The 18,498-nt window shown below is 40.7% G+C and overlaps 1 protein-coding gene across 1 annotated transcript in view; it reads right to left on the bottom strand.

Moving 5' to 3' along the window:
• Nucleotides 1-3,787: 3,787 nt before the first annotated feature.
• The window catches only part of LOC126355418 (la-related protein Larp4B-like), a 29,803-nt gene continuing 15,092 nt past the window's right edge, over nucleotides 3,788-18,498 (bottom strand). The window contains 3 exon segments of the mRNA XM_050005722.1: nucleotides 3,788-3,797; nucleotides 13,239-14,541; nucleotides 14,544-14,751. Of these exon segments, the coding sequence (XP_049861679.1) occupies nucleotides 3,788-3,797; nucleotides 13,239-14,541; nucleotides 14,544-14,751 (1,521 nt within the window).

The following is an 18,498-nucleotide window of genomic DNA, read 5'->3' as shown; positions in this document are numbered from 1 at the left end:
CTGCTAAGATTTTGCATTCGGTGTTGCTCCATACAGATTTAGCTTCTAAGAACCCCTCACGGCAAATGCTGCGAATATTCCTTGGAAAAGGCTTGGCCTTTGAGACAGTCATGTTAGTCTTCATTAGCGAATATTTTACAAATTTAGCCGACTCTGCCTCGTTACCGGGGAACAGAGTGAGGAGGCAGTCTCCGTAAGTCCGCCAATACATTTGCTTACAATATTTAGAAGATTGCCAATGAAACTACTTTTCAAAATTTCCAATTTTTTCAATGAATCTGACGTTTTCTTCGTCATTGTAACGTCTGTGCGTAGGTCACACAAGTCAGAAGCAACTGTTTCGACACTCTTCATTGCCAACTTTTCATTTTTATTTTCGCGCCAAAGTTTAAAATTAATCAAACTGCCGGCTGTGGTACCATGCACCGTCTCGAAGGTTTTTCACTGATGAGTAAAGATTGGATGAATTTTTGATTTTAATGTATTTATTATTCGATTCCACCATTCTGAAACGTTATTAGTGCGATGCGCCTTCCACAGCAATTTCACATCTCTTTTGGTATATGATCGAGTGACTAGTCCAAAAAATAGTCATAAAAGCCGTGGAGCTTTTGGTTTTCATGCGTGCTGTCCTGAATACACAGCTTTGCCTGCAACCAGTAATCTCTGTTCCAGGAAACAAACTGTTTGCTGCTTGGACGATAGCAATTACAATGTCCACCATCACGGTTGCAAGGTTCCATCTAGGCACGTTGGTTTTAATAGCTTTAAAAATATTCATGTATTTCTAGCTTTTTATTTATCAGAAAAAGGTAAACACCTGAAACGGTGTTTGTTGCCTCCAAGAACTATTAAGTTCGGCAAGGAGTGTAAACAACTGTCCATATTGCTTGCTCGAACTCTTAAACGTTCAGTTTTGAAAGAATGATTCGCAGTTTGATAAACACGCTTTTCCCTTTGCGCAGGCAAACACAATTATTCCGTCATTCGGTCCCCTTTTATCATCTGCAAGTGAAATATTGCTACCATCATTCATCAGTAAATTATTTTCTCTGAGGAATATGTCTCCAGAATCGGTGCGATCTTGTGTAGTTTCCATATATTTTCGCGTAATGCAATGTATCGATTGTTTCGCACTTCTGTGTGATGGTAACGATGTTACTATGTCGTAGCCTCGATCGAAGAAGCCCTACTTCTTCAACAAAAACTGATGAGATTGTCGCGTCTGTTTCTTTTGCCCGCCTCTTTGCGCTGACAAAATGTTTCCGCACTTGATTTGTTGCTTCATCTGGTTCAAATGGCTCTGAGCACTATGGGACTTAACATCTGTGCTGATCAGTCCCCTAGAACCTAGAACTACTTAAACCTAACTAACCTAAGGACATCACACACATCCATGCCCGAGGCAGGATTCGAACCTGCGACAGTAGCGGTCACGCGGTTCCAGACTGAAGCGCCTAGAACCGCACGGCCACAACGGCCGGCAGCTTCAACTGGAAAACAAACGTGGCTACCTTCCCCTGAAACTGTCTTATTATTTTGTGGATAATCTTTTTTTGCATTTATTTTTTTAAGGTTTATGCAATGCCATTGAGTCACTTCATGTATGCTTGTATAGTCCACTATATACTGATTCCCATTGTAAATCAATGAAAGTTTCACTTTGGTGTTCTGGGTGAACTCAGTTATCTCAGCACTAAAACACGGAAAACTACTTGCCAATCACAAGTCAACTGTAGTACTGAGCTCTGGGAGAATGCTACGTACACTACGAACTGGTACGGGGACTAGGAGCTTTGTGTAGGAATTGTGGTTTGGCTTTCTCCAGAGTACTTCGGAGGTAGCAGCGGACAGGCCGATGTATCCTACTTCTCGAACACCCTGTCCCGTCCACTATCTACAGTGTCACATTAATCTCACCACCTGTCAAAATCCTGAAAACCGTGTTCTACAGCGGTGCCCGCAGTGAGATGCGTAGGACGGGAGCCAGTAAGGTTCTGGGACGTACCGATAGGGTTGTTGATCCATACCGACCACAGTACCGTGGCCAACTGCACTAGTTTCCTCGGATGAGGATCCATGGAGCGAATTACCAGATCGTGGTAGTCCCACGTATTCTCGATTGGCTTTAAATCCGGAGAGTTTAGTGACCAGGGGAGCACGGTAACATCATACTGTTGCTCTTTGAACCACACACGTACAGTGCGTGCTGTATGATTTGTTGTGCCTTCTCGTGTATTAAATCTTGCTGGGATAAACCATACAGCGTGTAGAGGTGTACATGGTCCCAAGGGATACATGGATGCTTGTGGTAATCCATTGTGGCTTCCGGAGAGACGATATTACACAGGGAATGTCACGAAAATATTCCCCAGACCACAACGCACCCTCCTAGTTGCAGGGAGCTTGCATTCAGACGTTTCACATCGTAAACCCGAACCTCCATCTCTCTGATGGAACATAAGACGTGCCGTATCTATAAAGGCTACCTGTCGCCATTCAGTGGACGGCCAGTCACGATATTAGCGAGCAAATTCCAGCCTTCTTCGCCGATGAAAAGCAGTCAGAATGGGTGCATGAACGAGTCGCCTTCTGCAGAGGCCCAAACGCAGCAAAGTTCGATGAACAGTCGTTGAGGAGACACTGTTGGTAGCTCCTTGGTTCATCTGGGCAGTCAGTTGCTCAACAGTAGCACGTCTGTTCGTCTCCGGAGCCGTTATTCAGCCCTGTCATCTATGGCCTGTGGCACATGATAGGTGCCTCGGCGCCGGTTTTGGATAGAGCCATTTTAGCATGCACGGTATACTTCAACCGCGGCAACGAGCGGACAGTTTGCAGACTTGGCAATTTCGGAATGTTCCTGGGCCGGAAGCCAATTATCATGGCGTATTGGACGCCAGATAAATCGCTGCGTTTCCGCATTACAACGACAGCACTGTTTCCGAGTTCCCCGCCACGTATAGCCTACGATGCTAGTACGGCCACCTGCCATCTGTGAGTGGTTATTACCCGTTGACATCAAACATAGACGATGGTCTCATTAATGTGATTGGACCGTGTATTCCTACAACTGTTGAAGAGGATGTGAATTCAATTGACTCTGCTGAAAGAATATGATTTATTTTATTACAGATTTCTCTAATTTAACACAGCAAACATTGGAAACTAAAAGAAAATTCTTCCGAAAGTTGTTGTTAATTGGTTGAAGCTGAAATGAACAATCATGATACGCCTACAGTGAATGAAAGGTTAGTTTACGAGGTGCGAATGTCATAACAATGGTTTGTCAACAGGTTCGTGTGCATAGTCCACCTGCGACAGGGGGGCCACTCCGACACGTGTGACGTGCGGCACTCGTCTCCCGTTTCGGGTAAACACGCGACTAAGAGGTGTACGGTCGGGCGAGGGGGGTCGCTGCGGTTCGGATTTCCACACCACTCTGGTGGCGGTCGCTTCGCACACGCATACTCTCCCTCGCGCCATAACAGAGAGCAAACCGAACCTTACAATCACGTGACTAAGCATTTGCAAATAACTCTTTGATATAAGAGAGAAAGAGGTGGTTCCTTCGCGGTCGATCTAAACATTCCTCATGCTCAGATTACATTTCAATCTCCCTTTTAATTCATTTATGTCATTGATTGATACTGTACTACAGGTATTCGAAGCACTGTCTCCGTCGACTCATAAAAATATAAATCGCAGATAATAAACTACTGTCAGAGTGCTGACTGAACAGTCCTTAGCAGATGACGTGCTTTATCAGTAACCAAGTTTTACTTATGCCTCAGTGGTACCTGTAAAAGCGAATAAGATTTCGTTATCGAGACAGTACCACTAACTCACCTGAAATTGTTAATACAGTGTTTCTTCTCACTATGGCTTCAAGTTAGTTAGTTAGTTAGATCTCTCATGTTCCATGCATCATTTTGCACGATAAATCGCCATGATGTGGAACGAGTCATTTTACATTCATACTGCAAATTCATTTTTACATCTGTTTGTACTCTAAACATCACCATATTATTATTTCCCTCGAAATGAAAACAATATGTACAGATTAAGTTAGCAATTCCTACCCATCACCTTTTACACATTAAAAACATAGAAACTCTCGTACGGAATAGGAGGAGTTGTTAAGGAGAAAGTTCTTCTGTTTATTTTTAAATTTTTGCTTATCGGGTAAGTGGCCAAAATTTTTGTTGCAGCATTGTGCACCCACTTCTGTGCTAGACAGCCTTAGTGTTGAGTAACGAATGTCATTTTTTCTCTAGTATTGTCATTATGTACCTCATTCTTCCTTTTGAACTATAGTGAATTATTTACAACAAACTTGAGGAAGGAATAAATATTCTATGAAGGAGTAGTCAGAATACCCAACACCTTACACAGATGTCTACAAGATGAGCATTACATATTATTCTTACAACACGTTTTTGGGTAATGAAGACCTTCTTTCTTAAAGATGGGTTACCCCAGAACATTATTCCATATGAAATTACTGAATAAAAATAAGCAAAATATGTCAACTTGCTGATTTCTCTCTCCCCAAAATTTGCTATGATTCTAAGTGCAAATGTGGCTGAACTAAGCTGCTTTAGTAGTACCATGATGTGTTTCTTCCAATTTAAATACTCATGAATATGGACAGCTAAGAATTTTGAAGTTTCCACCCTATGTATTATTCCATAACCATGTGTTACACTTATTATGTATCTTTGTGAAATTCAGGGTGAGACCATTCATAGAAAACCAGCCAATGGTACTTTTTAGAACTTCGTTCGCCATTTCTTCCATTTCTGTATGTATACTGGGAGTGATTACAATACTGGTGTCATCTGCAAAAAGAACTAGCTCTGCTTGTTGTACATTAGACGGTAGATCATTTACATATATGAGAAACAGTGGTGGACTTAAGACTGAGCCTTGGGGTACCCCATACGTGATTGCACCCCAGTAAGAATAATCTCCCTGGATTCTGTTGCTTGAATTGCTACTAAGTACAACTTTCTGCATTCTTTTGATTAGAAATGACGTGATCCATTGGTTGGCTATACCATCAGTCCCATAAAACTTTAATTTATCTAGGAGTATAATATGATTCACATAATTAAATGCCTTGGATAAATCACAGAAAATACCTACTGGTGCTATTTTGTTATTTATTGCTTTATTCTCAACAGAACAATCCTTCTGAAACCCAAACTGTGATTTTCTGAGGATCTGAGGATATTATTGCTGCCAAGGTGAGATACTGTTCTAGTACACATCACCTTCTGAAAAATTTTGGAAAATGATGTCAGCAGTGAAATAGGTCGTTACTTACTGACCTCTCTATTATCATCTTTCTTAAAGAGGGGTTTAACAACGGCATATTTTAATCACTCTGGAAAAATGCAATTACAGTAAGAATAATAACCTCATCTAGTTTTAGACCCTGATCGCCAGAAACTAATACAACATAACACGTTATAACTAAAAGGGTCGTTTCCCTGTAGGCACGGGCAACTTTCATCTCGCGTATGTTATGAATTCTCTATGGAATTGCAGTTAACTCACAGCGAACCTTGGAAAAATTGAATTCACTGGCAATATGCATCCAAATGAGTGCTGTACAAACTACGAAGTGAGTGGCAGGAACACTTCCCATTTAGCATGTATTAGAGCTTCTTGCAGAGCCATTTACTTGTCGAGCGGGAGAAGACTGATTGCTTGAGTGCCACCATGCGAACAGTAATTAGTCTAATTTTGTCTTCGAATTTCTTAAGAGAGTGACATATGAGAGGTTCATGTACCTTCCTAGATTTCTCAAATAACACTGGCTTGTAAAACTTCGCAATCGTCATCTATGGAATAAATTTGAGTGTAGTGGCGCATAATGATAAACTTCAACAACCAGCTGCAACAATCAACCCTGTGTCAGGTAGAGAATGTTCTATACCTGGCTGTCGGTTTAATAACTATAAATCATGATGATATTTGCAATCAGTCTGTGTCGTTGGTTTTTTATACACTTTCTGATGGAATGTATACAGACACCATTTAGTGGACGTTAATATGGAGCATGTCCACCGGTCGCCTTTATGAAGGCTTGAGCTCTGCTGGGAACACTTTCAGCATTGCCACAAAGATGCTGCTTTATGACAGGGTGCATTAAGGTGCTCATACGAAATATATCTCATCTCCAAACTATTCCTCTACTGCACGCAGTATTTAATGCTGTCCAATGTGTTCATATCGTTTGGAATTTAACTTGTTCTGAAGTAAAATAAGGAGACCACACGTGAACCACAAATAACACCCCCGTATAGTAACACTACGTCACCTGTACTTCACTGTTGGCACTTCACGTTGTGGCAGGTAGCGTTCTCCAGACATGCGCCAAACTGTGGGATCGCCACATGTCATACCGTGCTTCAGCACTCCAAATCACTCGTTTAAAACTGTCCACTGTCCACTAGAATCACTCTTTACATCACCTCAAGCCTCACTACCGTAATGTATGGCCTAAGAAGAGCTAGCTGCTCGACAATTGTACAACGTTCTTTCAAGTAGCTGTGAGCAGTCATTGAGCTAACTGGACTGCTGGCAGCACTTCGAAACTCGCGAGTGATTCCTTCCGCTGATTTCATGCGGTTTTTGGCAGCCAGCCCCCCCCCCCCCCCCTTCACCACCCACGGTCACTGTCCGTCAGAACATGAGGTTTGCCTGGTTTCAATTTAACTGTAGTCTATTGACACAAAGTCTAAATGGATTTAGAAAACATCGTTCTTATGAAACACAGCTAGCTCTTTACTCGCATGAAGTGTTGAGTGCTATTAACAGGGGATTTCAGATTAATTCCGTATGTCTGGATTTCCGGACACTGTACCACACAAGCGGCTTATAGTGAAGTAGCGTGCTTGTGGAATATCGTCCCAGTTATGTAACTGGATTCGTGACTTCCTGTCGGAGAGGCAACAGTTCATAGTAATTCACGGAAAGACATCGAGTACAGCAGGAGTGATTTCTGGCGTTCCCCAAGGTAGTGCTGTAGTCCCTTTGCTGTTCCTTATCTGTATAAACGATTTGGGAGACAATCTGAGCAGCGGTCTTAGGCTGTTTTCAGATGACGCCGCCGTTTATCGAATAAAGTCATCAGTAGATTAAAGCAAATTGCAAAACAATTTAGAAATCTTAAGGCCATAAATTCGACTAAGTACGTAGCAATTACAATTACGAACAACTTAAACTGGAAGGAAAACGTAGAAAATGTTGTGGAGAAGGTTAACCAAAGACTGCGTTTTACTACAGGACAATTAGAAAATGTAACAGATCTACTAAAGAGACTGCCTGCACTATGCTTGTCCATCCCCTTTTACAATACTGCTGCGCGGCATGGGATCCTTGCCAGATAGTACAACGAAAAAGGTTCAAGGAAGGGCAGCACATTTTGCATTATAGCGAAGTAGGGGAGTGAGTGCATCATTAAACCAAAGACTCTTCTCACGAAATTCCAATCACCAACTTTCTCCGGCCGGAGTGGCCGTGCGGTTCTAGGCGCTACAGTCTGTAGCCAAGCGGCCGCTACAGTCGCAAGTTCGAATCCTGCCCCGGGCATGGATGTGTGTGATGTCTTAAGGTTAGTTAGATTTAATAAGTTCTAAGTTCTAGGCGACTGATGACCTGAGAAGTTAAGTCGCATAGTGCTCAAGCCATTTGAACCTTTTGAACCAACTTTCTCCTCCAAATGCGAAAATATTTTGTTGGCACCGACCTATATAGGGAAAAACGATCACCATGATAAAATAAGAGTAATCAGAAGTCATACGGAAATATATTGGTGTACGTTCTTTCCACCTGCTTCACGAGATTGGAATAATAGAGAATTGTGAATGTGGTTTGATGAGCCCTATGCAAGGCACTTCAATGTGATTTGCAGAGTACCCATGCAGATGTAAATGTAGATGTAGATATCGTCGTTACCTCTAGTTTCAATTTTACAGTCACTTAACCAGCAATCGACTTGGGCAGCTTCACAAGGGCTTGAATACCCCTGCAGGTGACATCCAAAGAGCAGCCAACGTTCATAGTCACTGAGAGCTCCTAAGCAAGCCATTTAGCTGTTAGTGCACCTGCACTAACACAATATTCCTTGTGTGCTTTTGTATGGTAGGTCCACTCCTCGTAACATCTAGTAGTCAATTCTGCATTACATAGTGGTGTTTGGATACTAAAGGTCCGATAGCGTGCTGGCAGGTGGATTTAGTAGGTGACTGAAAGTGTTCAGCCTTATCAGATCAAACAAATGCACAAATAAATAAATATTTCTTTAAATGGAACCCTCTCACTGTTGCAGATTAACGATATGAGAAGATGCTTAGCGATGACGATGCACAGCAAAGTGATGGGCTCAATGGGCACCTTACACTAGTTGCAACAATGATTTGTGGACAGGTTGTTGCTAAACTTGTTATCTAAACTGTAAGTCTACAACTAGTGCTTGATGAAGAGGCATATTTCGTGACGAACAAGAATTCACCATGGATTTACATACAACAAAATGTGATCTTCTCGTAGTATAGACTATTCTTAAGATAACTAGGTGACAGATTCACAATAAAAGATAGGTAAGGTACTCTTAATGTAATAGTCACTGATGCCAAAGAGACACGTTGTATGTTACAGCTGTATGACGGTTGAACATGTCTTTAGGTAAAATAGGTTGTAGAGGAAATAAATTCGATTATTTTGCGTACAAAATATCACAATGGTTCACAAGAAAACAAAGATATTGGATTATAGAAGTTGAAGGTCAGAGCGCCATTACAGACAGGCAGTCTTAGATGAAATCTTAACAATGGTGACACTTATTTATAATATTTTTCAGAAAAGTAGATTTCATATGTTCCATTTGAAAATTAGGGGGCTGAAAGATGTGGTGAAAAAATGCAGAATGTTCACTAAATTCTAAAAGGTGTTCTGTGCCTCTCTGAACGCCATGTACCTACAGTTGTAGAAAACTCAATAGTAGTAGTGTACATATTAGTATCATTTTCACACGTAGTCAGCCTGTGAAGTAAGAACTGAAAGTTGAACGCAAAGCGAAAACATTGAAAGAAACAGTTTTTTTGTTGTTCGGAACTTAGATACATGTGCACGTTAGATCTTACTGCAGAATATTTCTCTTATAATTTTAACAGTCTACAAATCCTTTCCCAATCCATACAACGTAACCTTCAACGGACGGTACTTACATTCTTGGTGATTTTAGTTTAATGGGCGTGGGCCGTAACGTAAGGCGTGTGTCTAAACGTCTCGTCTCCCAATGCCAGAGTTATTCTCTGATGTTATCAAGACTTTATTAATTGCTTTTCGAAATCAAAAAGGCTCAGCGAGCCGAAATGTTTACACGAGTACGTTACCAGAGAATGGATGGGTAGTGACGTCATCCAACTGCTGTCACAGAGCGCCCTCTCGCCGGCGTCTGCTACGGAGGTAGAGGCTGTTTGCTTTGTTTAGCACCAAGTCCCACAAACTGCCAGAATTCAAGGCTTTGAAACGTCCCCTTAGAAAAATTATACACGACTGTGCTTAAACTAACACACAATAATTTTTGCGCAACGCAATCTGACTTTTAAAAATCCCTACAAGAGAATGGCCCTGACTAACATTAACCTATACGTTTCACAACTCACTTACCTCACAAAAATCTTGGTTACTCGATCTACTGCAATACAGCGAGCGCCACTACTGCCAGCTAAATAAAAGATTCAAACTACGGAAGGCACTAACTACTTATAGGTATAGTTAGCAAATGAAAGATTTTAATAGAGAACAAACAATGGATTTACCTTAATATCATCAAAAGTCATATTATATATATAACAGTTCATGACATCCAGTCTTACAAATTTCAAAACTCCGCCATCTCTCTCCCCACATCCACCACTGCTGGCGGCTCACCTCCAACTGCGCAAAGCTATGCGCTGTTAACATCCAGCTGCCCAACACTACAATGGCAGACAACAATGCAAACCAGCCACAGACTGCACACGGCACAGCTAGTGATTTTCATACAGAGCGCTACGTGGCGGCGGCGTTACCAATAAAAAAACCTAAACAGCCTACTTACATAGCCCCCATGCTCACCACAAAAAAATTTACAAATTATTTTGGGCAGTGGCCAATACAGATTTGAAAAAATTTTTTCATAATCACAATAACAAAGAAATGAAATGCACACACTTATCGATACAATGTTGATCAAAAGCTAAAATTTTCTCACAGTCCATAAAGACAGTCCTGATCATTCATCAAATTGCAGTGTTTTTCTCAAAGTCTGAGTAGTAAAAGAAAATGCACACGGAAGTAGTGGACTTCCATGGAGTCTTGTAGTGTTGTCCCTCCTATGGAAAGACAGTACTGACTCTTGACATGCAGACAGGTAATGGGCCACAACAGAGCAAACCCACAGCAGTCAGTCGAAGTTTTGAAGAATATTGGTAGGTAGGTCAACACAGAGTAGACCCATTGTAGTCCTGGTAGAGATTACGGTATTGGTGGGCCACCAGAGGTTGCAGACCTACTGCAGTCCTTGTAGAAATAATGGGATTGGTGAGTCATCAGAGGTGTAGACCCACTTCAGTCCTTGTAGAGATAGCCAGCAGCCATCTGTTGCAACTGTGCAGGTGCACAATCACCATCGAAGAGTCTTGCGGAGAATAGAGCAAGTCCATAAACCACCACCTGTGCACTCACATACTGTTTGGTATGTCCTTAGAACCAGCAATGCTGTTAACCAGTCGCTTGCTGAATTATCAACACACATTCCAGCACTAACAGTCCCTGATTCTCACATATTGTCCATATACTATGACCAACAGAAACGTGTGCAGTGAAATGTAATTTACAAGTTACTTAATTTGATGAACTGGTGTCAATTACAATTTTATAACATAAGAATACAATAACAAAGGTACAAAATATATCATTGAAGAACATAATAGTAAAGATAACATTTGCAGTAATAACAGGCTTTACAAAAGATTCGAAATAACAAATACATCAATGTTACAAAAATTACGACATAAGTACATACATAAAAGATCAGAATAACTTTTGAAACATCAACTTCACACATGAGCATTAGAACAAAACAGAATACATAATGTGTAAACATCTTTACAAAGTAAATAATATGTTATTAATGCAAATTATATTTGAGGATAACAGTATTCCTCATCATAGTGAATGTAGCTTAGTATTAGAAAAATTCTGCAACATAAGTCTTATCAGATAAATGTATAAAGACCGGTAGAACACAAATACACAAGGGTACACAAACACATAGTGGGATAACAGAAGGAAAGTACAGGGTTTGTTTTCAGTGTAACATTTGGTACTGCAGTCCAACCCGAAACTACATTCTGTAGATCTTTCGTCGTATCTCAACATTTGTTTCCTCCAAAAAAGTCCTATCCAAGCATGCTTTCTGTATTCTGTTCACATCCTCTTTCAAAAATAGTTTTTCTCCACTGTACACTACTTTTTTGGCAAAACCATTTTCTTATAGCTTCTCAATGCTTTTCTTCCAATTCATCATAGTTAGTTTCTTATATAGTCTACCCCCTCTTAAGCTAACTTAAATCTACTGAGCTCAGATGCTTAACTAAGGCACGAGGCAATGCAGCAGCACAAAACAATTAATACAAATAGCAATGACAAAAAAAATGCAAGTAAGCAAAGCAAGCAGCAATAAATGTAATAACTTATACCTAAACATGACAAAGCTGAAGCAGAAAAAATATTACAGTAAAAATGTGTAATACCCATGTCACATCTTAACACTAGAGTGATGCATCACTAGAATATACGCTAGCAGATAAGTTACCAGATCGTAAAAAAAAATTATTTTTGTAAGTCCTGTGAAGGGAAATGTCTATTTTTGCTCTCTTTTCTAAGGAAGTGCATCATAAAATGATTCTTTACTGGGTCTGTAGACAGAAAATAGTGATATTAGTACATCTATTAAATTTTATTTTAACCAATGCTGCAGTGGAGCTAGAAACTAGATATTAAACAAAATAGGCAAAGCAAGGCGTGAAACGTCATTCACTAGCCATGAGGCATTTCATAATGCAGTAAACAATCTTCCAACTAGCAAATCAATAGACATGAAACGTTGCTCATCATTTCATTTCAGTAAATATCATAAATTAAGTACTCTACAGTGTAATCATGTTTTCAAGTTTGAGGGTGTCGTATTTACTATGCTTTCTACAAAGGAATGTCAATAGCGAGGATAATGGATTCCCTTTTTTTTTTTTTTACCTGTGCCTCTGAAAGGCACACACTAATGGCTTTTTTCCCAGGCGACTGTTGCCCAGCTGGGTGCCCACGACGCATTATGTGCAGGTGGTCACTTACCTTTCTTACTGAAAAAATTACGACAGCAGTTTCCGCTACAATGACAGTCTCATATAAAAATATTTTCACAGGTTGAGAATTTGCGTTACAAATCTGTAGGAACAAAATCCTTTAAATATAATAGTGTCCAAAAAATTTTCGCCAGCAAAGTGATACATTCACGCATATACACACATTTCATAACTCTTAAAGTACGATTCTCGGTTTCCAACATCCTTTTTCACAAACCAGAGTCCCTAACCACTACTCTTTATTCCTTACCTTATTCGTCGACACTTCTTCAATATTTCATCATAACAGATACATAGCATAATCAAATAACTCATATAGCATCAGCCTATTGACCATAAACATACCACAACAGCATAATACAAATAGTCATCGTAATAATAACATCATAACACCTCAGTCAAATTTCAAAATCGTCATAGCTTCCTCCAATAATTTCAAAACCTAAAAAAAAGAATTCTCTGCTCATGTCAAGTGTCATCTGCCTCAAACGTACTTTAAAAATCATGATCTCATACCAAATATGTCATTCAAAGCTCCTATAGTATCACAATGGTTCTGAAAAAATATGAACAGTTCACAAAGTACAGACAAAATACAATTTCGTAAGTGTGAAGTTATCCAACTGTGTAATTACGTAAACATCTGTCATTGATGTAGTAAAATGAATGTTTGTCTCTCCCAGTTAAATGATCAGATAGCTGTGTAATTAATGTGTTAGAGAAATATGGTACCGATGTGTAAAGTTGTATAAGCAAATACCATATTAGCTAGGGCTCCTTGTGCTTGCCACACACATGGTACATAAAGTAGGCGTGTACCCCCCTGGGGATGCAGGCTTCGCCACTCTTACCACAGCTGGTGTCCTCCCTGTCACTAAAACCTCATCCTCTCTCCGTCTCAGCCTGTGCCTGGGAGGCATTGGCTCCTTTCCCGTCAAAACATCCCTCTGCTTGAACCAGTCTTGCGTTTCTGTGCGTAGTTGGGCGCCCTGGTTAGGTCCATTAATATCTCCATTATCTTGCTGTATTGATTGACTTTTGAAATGGCTGTCGACGACCGTTGCAGTCACCAGTGTCGTAGCTGCAACTGATGTCACTGTGGGCTGCACTTTCCCCACAGACGCAACACTGCTGCTGGTAGTCTTAGGTACTGTCACACTTACAGTCGTCACGCTGCCAGTTCCGAAAGGGTGGTACTGATGTAAGTTTACCGGCTGTCTCGTAACATTCACAACACTATCAGACAAGCTTCCTCGCTCGGGAATAGGCTGACTCCTCTTGCTTCTATTTCGGGGGACGTAGCAAGCAGCTGGAGGTTTAGCGAAAGATCCTGTTGGTGCTAATCCATTAACAGAGAAAACACTGCCAATATCAAAATATGCTGGGCTAGCTGCTGTCCAGGGTTGCAGCATATTTGGTGGATAGAAAGGCTGGTGCTGCTGATGAAATGTATAAACATGAACTTGACTTCCAAAGTTTACATTCGGTGCCACAGAACTACCATTTGAATACAGAAACCTTTGCTGCCCCTGATAAGTGTTAGGGTCGTAAAGTGCAGGTGGTGTCCTGTAGCCATTTTTCAGAGCTACACCCATGGAAGGAACTGGAGGAATAGGTAACCTATTCATAGGTTTAGCCTTTATTCTTGCCATTATAGGCTTTCCCTGAAACTCACGAACTTCGCGCAAAAATCTGTAAGCTCGTTGAGCATCTTCATCAGACTCGAAAGTTACATACCAGGAATTATAGTGCGCAAATTCACATGAAATTAATTTTAGGCAACCTTCACCAGAGAACAGGGCCTTTACGTCTTCCAATGGGGTGTGATCAGGTATTTCACGTAAAATTACAATACATCTCTTGTGGTTTGGTCTCACCTTCTGACCTTCCTCGTCAACTTGTACATTTGGTGACTCTCTCAAAACTTCTGTTATAAGTTTTATATCTTTTGTCAGTTTCTTCACTTGATTGAAATTTGCCACAGTCCATATTGGTACATATTGATCATTATCAATTTGTGACAATAAATATGCATCATTTACCAGATTTTCCCTTGAGAAGTAATATTCTAACTGCGAAGACAGCATTTGTTTTAGTTGGTCCAGGGGGAGGCCTGCATCAATCCTGGGCTCGGATCCACAAGCGATCCCCCTGGAGGACTGCTATCCTGCACATACGTCTCCAGTGAATCTCCTAGGCCATTAAGAGAGCAGAAATCTGAGCTCGTAGTTGCCGTGGTGGCCAGCGAGTCAGGGGTGGCTGGGTACACCGCCCCTGAAGGGAGCTTGCCAATGTCCCCATTCATGTACACGTAAGCGGTGAGCGGAATCTCCTAACTCAACACAATTCTCACAGAAACCTGCAAAATGGCCGACGAGATCAAAAGTCATATTATATATATAGCAGTTCATGACATCCAGTCTTACAAATTTCAAAACTCCGCCATCTCTCTCCCCACATCCACCATCCACCACTGCTGGCGGCTCACCTCCAACTGCGCAAAGCTATGCGCTGTCAACATCCAGCTGCCCAACACTACAACGGCAGACAACAATGCAAACCAGCCACAGACTGCACACGGCACAGCCAGTGATTTTCATACAGAGCGCTACGTGGTGGCGGCGTTACCAATAAAAAAACCTAAACAGCCTACTTACAGCTTCTTCTTTTTTAAAATCTGTATGGCCTCTCTGTACATCCCAGCATAGTAGGGTAGGGCGTGGTGGGGCTTTCTGAATCGGCAGGCTGTGTGGATAGAAATAAGAAAATTTTTTACTGCTCAGCCCGCATGCAACGTTCGGACGCGTTACAGGATCGTTGTTAGAGAAGACCTGCATAAGCGGTAAGAAGCTTTTTCCATATATGTTTAATCCAGACGGTAGTCGTCCAGAAGGAAGGAGAAGAAATAAGACAGTAATGCACTATTAAGTCGGTTTAAAATGTGGTCTGTTGTTGAGACACATAAAGGCCAGTTATAAATCTTCCCGCTACCAGTGATATGGCATCTATCAGGTGAGCAACAGAACAACTAGCGTCATCTATTATAAATTTGAGAAAAAACTTACACTTGAATCATAATTAGGGAATGGGACTATGCGAATCAGACTTCACGGGGCCTTCTGAATCGGAATATAATATGCGAAATTTCTTCTTTACTAAAATCTTCATGCAGCCTAATATGACGTGGAGCTAGTGTCATTAATGCTGTGAAGGGATTTGAACGAACGGGAATTTTCGCCTTCAGTCCCATCAAAATGTCACCACACAAATTCTTTCCTTCGTCTACAATGCTGATTGATGAGTCCCGCACTGTTACCACAGAATCAGAAGTAAACTCAGGCCCTGCAACTCCTGACCCTCCAAAAATTCGGGAAGTCAGAGCTAAGCGACAACATCACCATTTTCTTCCGTTTCGCCAATCCCAACGAAAACAACCGACACCGCAAACATGAGGAGAGACATAAATTCAGCTTGCCATCCGACTTCATCAATTCATGTCAGTCTTAAAAGAGGAAAGAGAAAATTGCTTTCACAACTTCCAAAGAAAGAAGGTCATGGACTGCATAAACGGGCTGGATGTTGAAGAGAAACCTTCAAATATGGAGGAGGATTCATCTTCATCACCTGAAGTTGAAGAGGAGCGATAAAACATACATTGTCGTTTCTACAACGTCAAATATGACACTACATCTGTGATAAAGGTGAATGGAACAGGTGTGCTAAGTGCGAGGTATCTTTTCGCGATATTTGGGTTGGAGCTGCTGGTTGTAAATACTTCCACTGAGGAAAATGCATATAACAGTTACTGGAAGTTTGAGAATGTATTCTTCCATATTGTGTGTAACTGTTTAACAGTTTGCAGAGATTCGCATGGCCCCATCTATGATTCAAACAGTCCCGCAAATTTTTAATTTTTCTGTTGTTCCAACATTTCAAATTTTGCTATTTACAATGAAGAGGAACAGACCTTGAAGCAATGTACCTTCATTTTACAAAATTTATAACTTCGATAGAGCCTATAATTTACTGGCTCTCGGCGTGTGCCCATTTAGTCAACTCAATAATGGAAAGATGATAAGACATCGTAAAAGCAGAGGAAATAACCTCCGATACCGTCGGGTGTCGAACCCATGACTCTTCGGTTAATCGTCTACTTCGTTGATCCCTCAGCTTCCGAGCCCGATGATAGAACTGCTGTGACCGTAGTATCAGAGAATCGAATTTGAAGGTTCCCTGGTCTCATTGCATGATCTGCTATTAAGATTTATCTACTTTGCCCAGACTAAAACTGCCTTTGTGTTTTTAAGCTGTGTGTTAATGCGTCTTTTAGTATTTCCTACGTACACTTGAAAGCATGTGCATGGCATTTTGTATACTCGTTCTGTGGCACGCGACGAGCGTATTTAATTTTGTAGCATTCAAACGATCACGCACTGTGTCACTTCCGAGTCTTCTTATTACTCTACTAATGTCAAATGATGAGGTCTTTAGCGAGTGGCAGGTTCTCTTTCGCCAAAGCTCCAGATCTTTTAGGATAAACGGTTTATTTATCTCTTTGCTGCAGTAACCATTTCTTTGGCAAGTAATTCTAAGTGGCTTACAGATAATTTTAAGCTGTCTCATCAACTTCTTAACTACTCCTGTTTCCTGCTTTTCTGTTTTCCATATTTATATACTTCTCAAAACTCGAAGGAAAAGTAGTTTAGAGTTGAAAATATAGGTTTCTTAAAAGATTCTGGCAGCAAAAAATGAACAGGAAATGTTATTTGCCTGTTGCAGTCAGATTTCCCTAATGAATTTCCCATGTAGTGCATCGATTTTCCTCCTTGTTATAACACTATCTCACCATCCTGTACAGTACCCATTGGTGCTGTGAAGGTATATAAAATTAAACCCTGTACGCGTGCAGATACGATTTGAAGCATTTAATTAGGTGGGAATAAGTGGCACACCAGATGTGTAGATACTATGTGTAAGGTAACCCAAAAGTCCATTAACTTTTGAAAATGCACTAATTCACAGAATAATATAGGTAGAAAGGTAAAATCTGACATTCATGCCCAGAATGATATAGCATTTTATTAAAACATAAAATGAATGCAAAAAGCGGCCAACAGATGGATCTTGACAGCAACACGTTGGTGATGCCGCAGAAGAATCATGTTTGAAATGAGCTGTAGTAAATGAGGAAGCGAAATGCGCCAGCAACTTTACTTTGCCAGAAAAGGTACTGTTAGAATGGGGAATGCGCTACTGGAGCTTTACTGTCTACCGCTATACGAAGGGTATTCGATTGGGTAGAGGTCCTGTGACAAGATTCGCTGTGAAGAAAATGATCATGAAATTCGAAGCAACGGAGTGTTCAGACTATCGACCACGTAGTGGGCTAACAGACTCTAAACATTCATGGTAGTGTCTGTTTGTTCTATATCGTGTCTCCCTACCACTTTCGCGCAACGACGATCTGAGCGTGTTATTTAGGGAATAGACTAGTTTGAACCTGGGACCTGTTGCTGGTAAGGAGGCGCCAAACCACACATGGCATGTAGAATTCAGAAGAGTCCAGTGCGACTAGCAATGATATAACCAAATACTAAATGATCTCAGCGTCAGCTCCACTGCACTCCCAGTAAAAGAATCTTAATACTAACTAAATTTAGTGGAAAGGGTTCAAGGCTTTCCTATTTTTAGTTAGCTGGTAAAATAACGTCGAAAAAGCAGTTACGTTTACCATTGGAAATTTTATTCCACTCACAAAACATCATTTATAAATTTGCACTACTGATAAAAGGAAATGTTTTAATACAGGATGAAAAAACCAACTGCGTTCAACAAAAATGTGAACGAATATTCCCTGAATTGGTTTCCAAGTTCTACAATCGATCGAAGCATAACCTATGCCATATCACATCTATAATCTAGGTTTAATTTAAGTTTCACAAAAGAGATAACTATCAAAATGGTCTACAGTGACCCTCAATTATCTTTACTTACTTATTTAACTTGTCGTAAATTACAGTGGCTGATGTGGCTTCTCAATAACTACACTCCTGGAAATGGAAAAAAGAACACATTGACA

Source organism: Schistocerca gregaria, chromosome 3 (assembly GCF_023897955.1).
Source record: "Schistocerca gregaria isolate iqSchGreg1 chromosome 3, iqSchGreg1.2, whole genome shotgun sequence".
Classification (NCBI taxonomy): Eukaryota; Metazoa; Arthropoda; class Insecta; order Orthoptera; family Acrididae; genus Schistocerca; species Schistocerca gregaria.
Note: the sequence above shows the minus strand (reverse complement) of the source record. Positions and strands in the feature narration are given on the sequence as shown.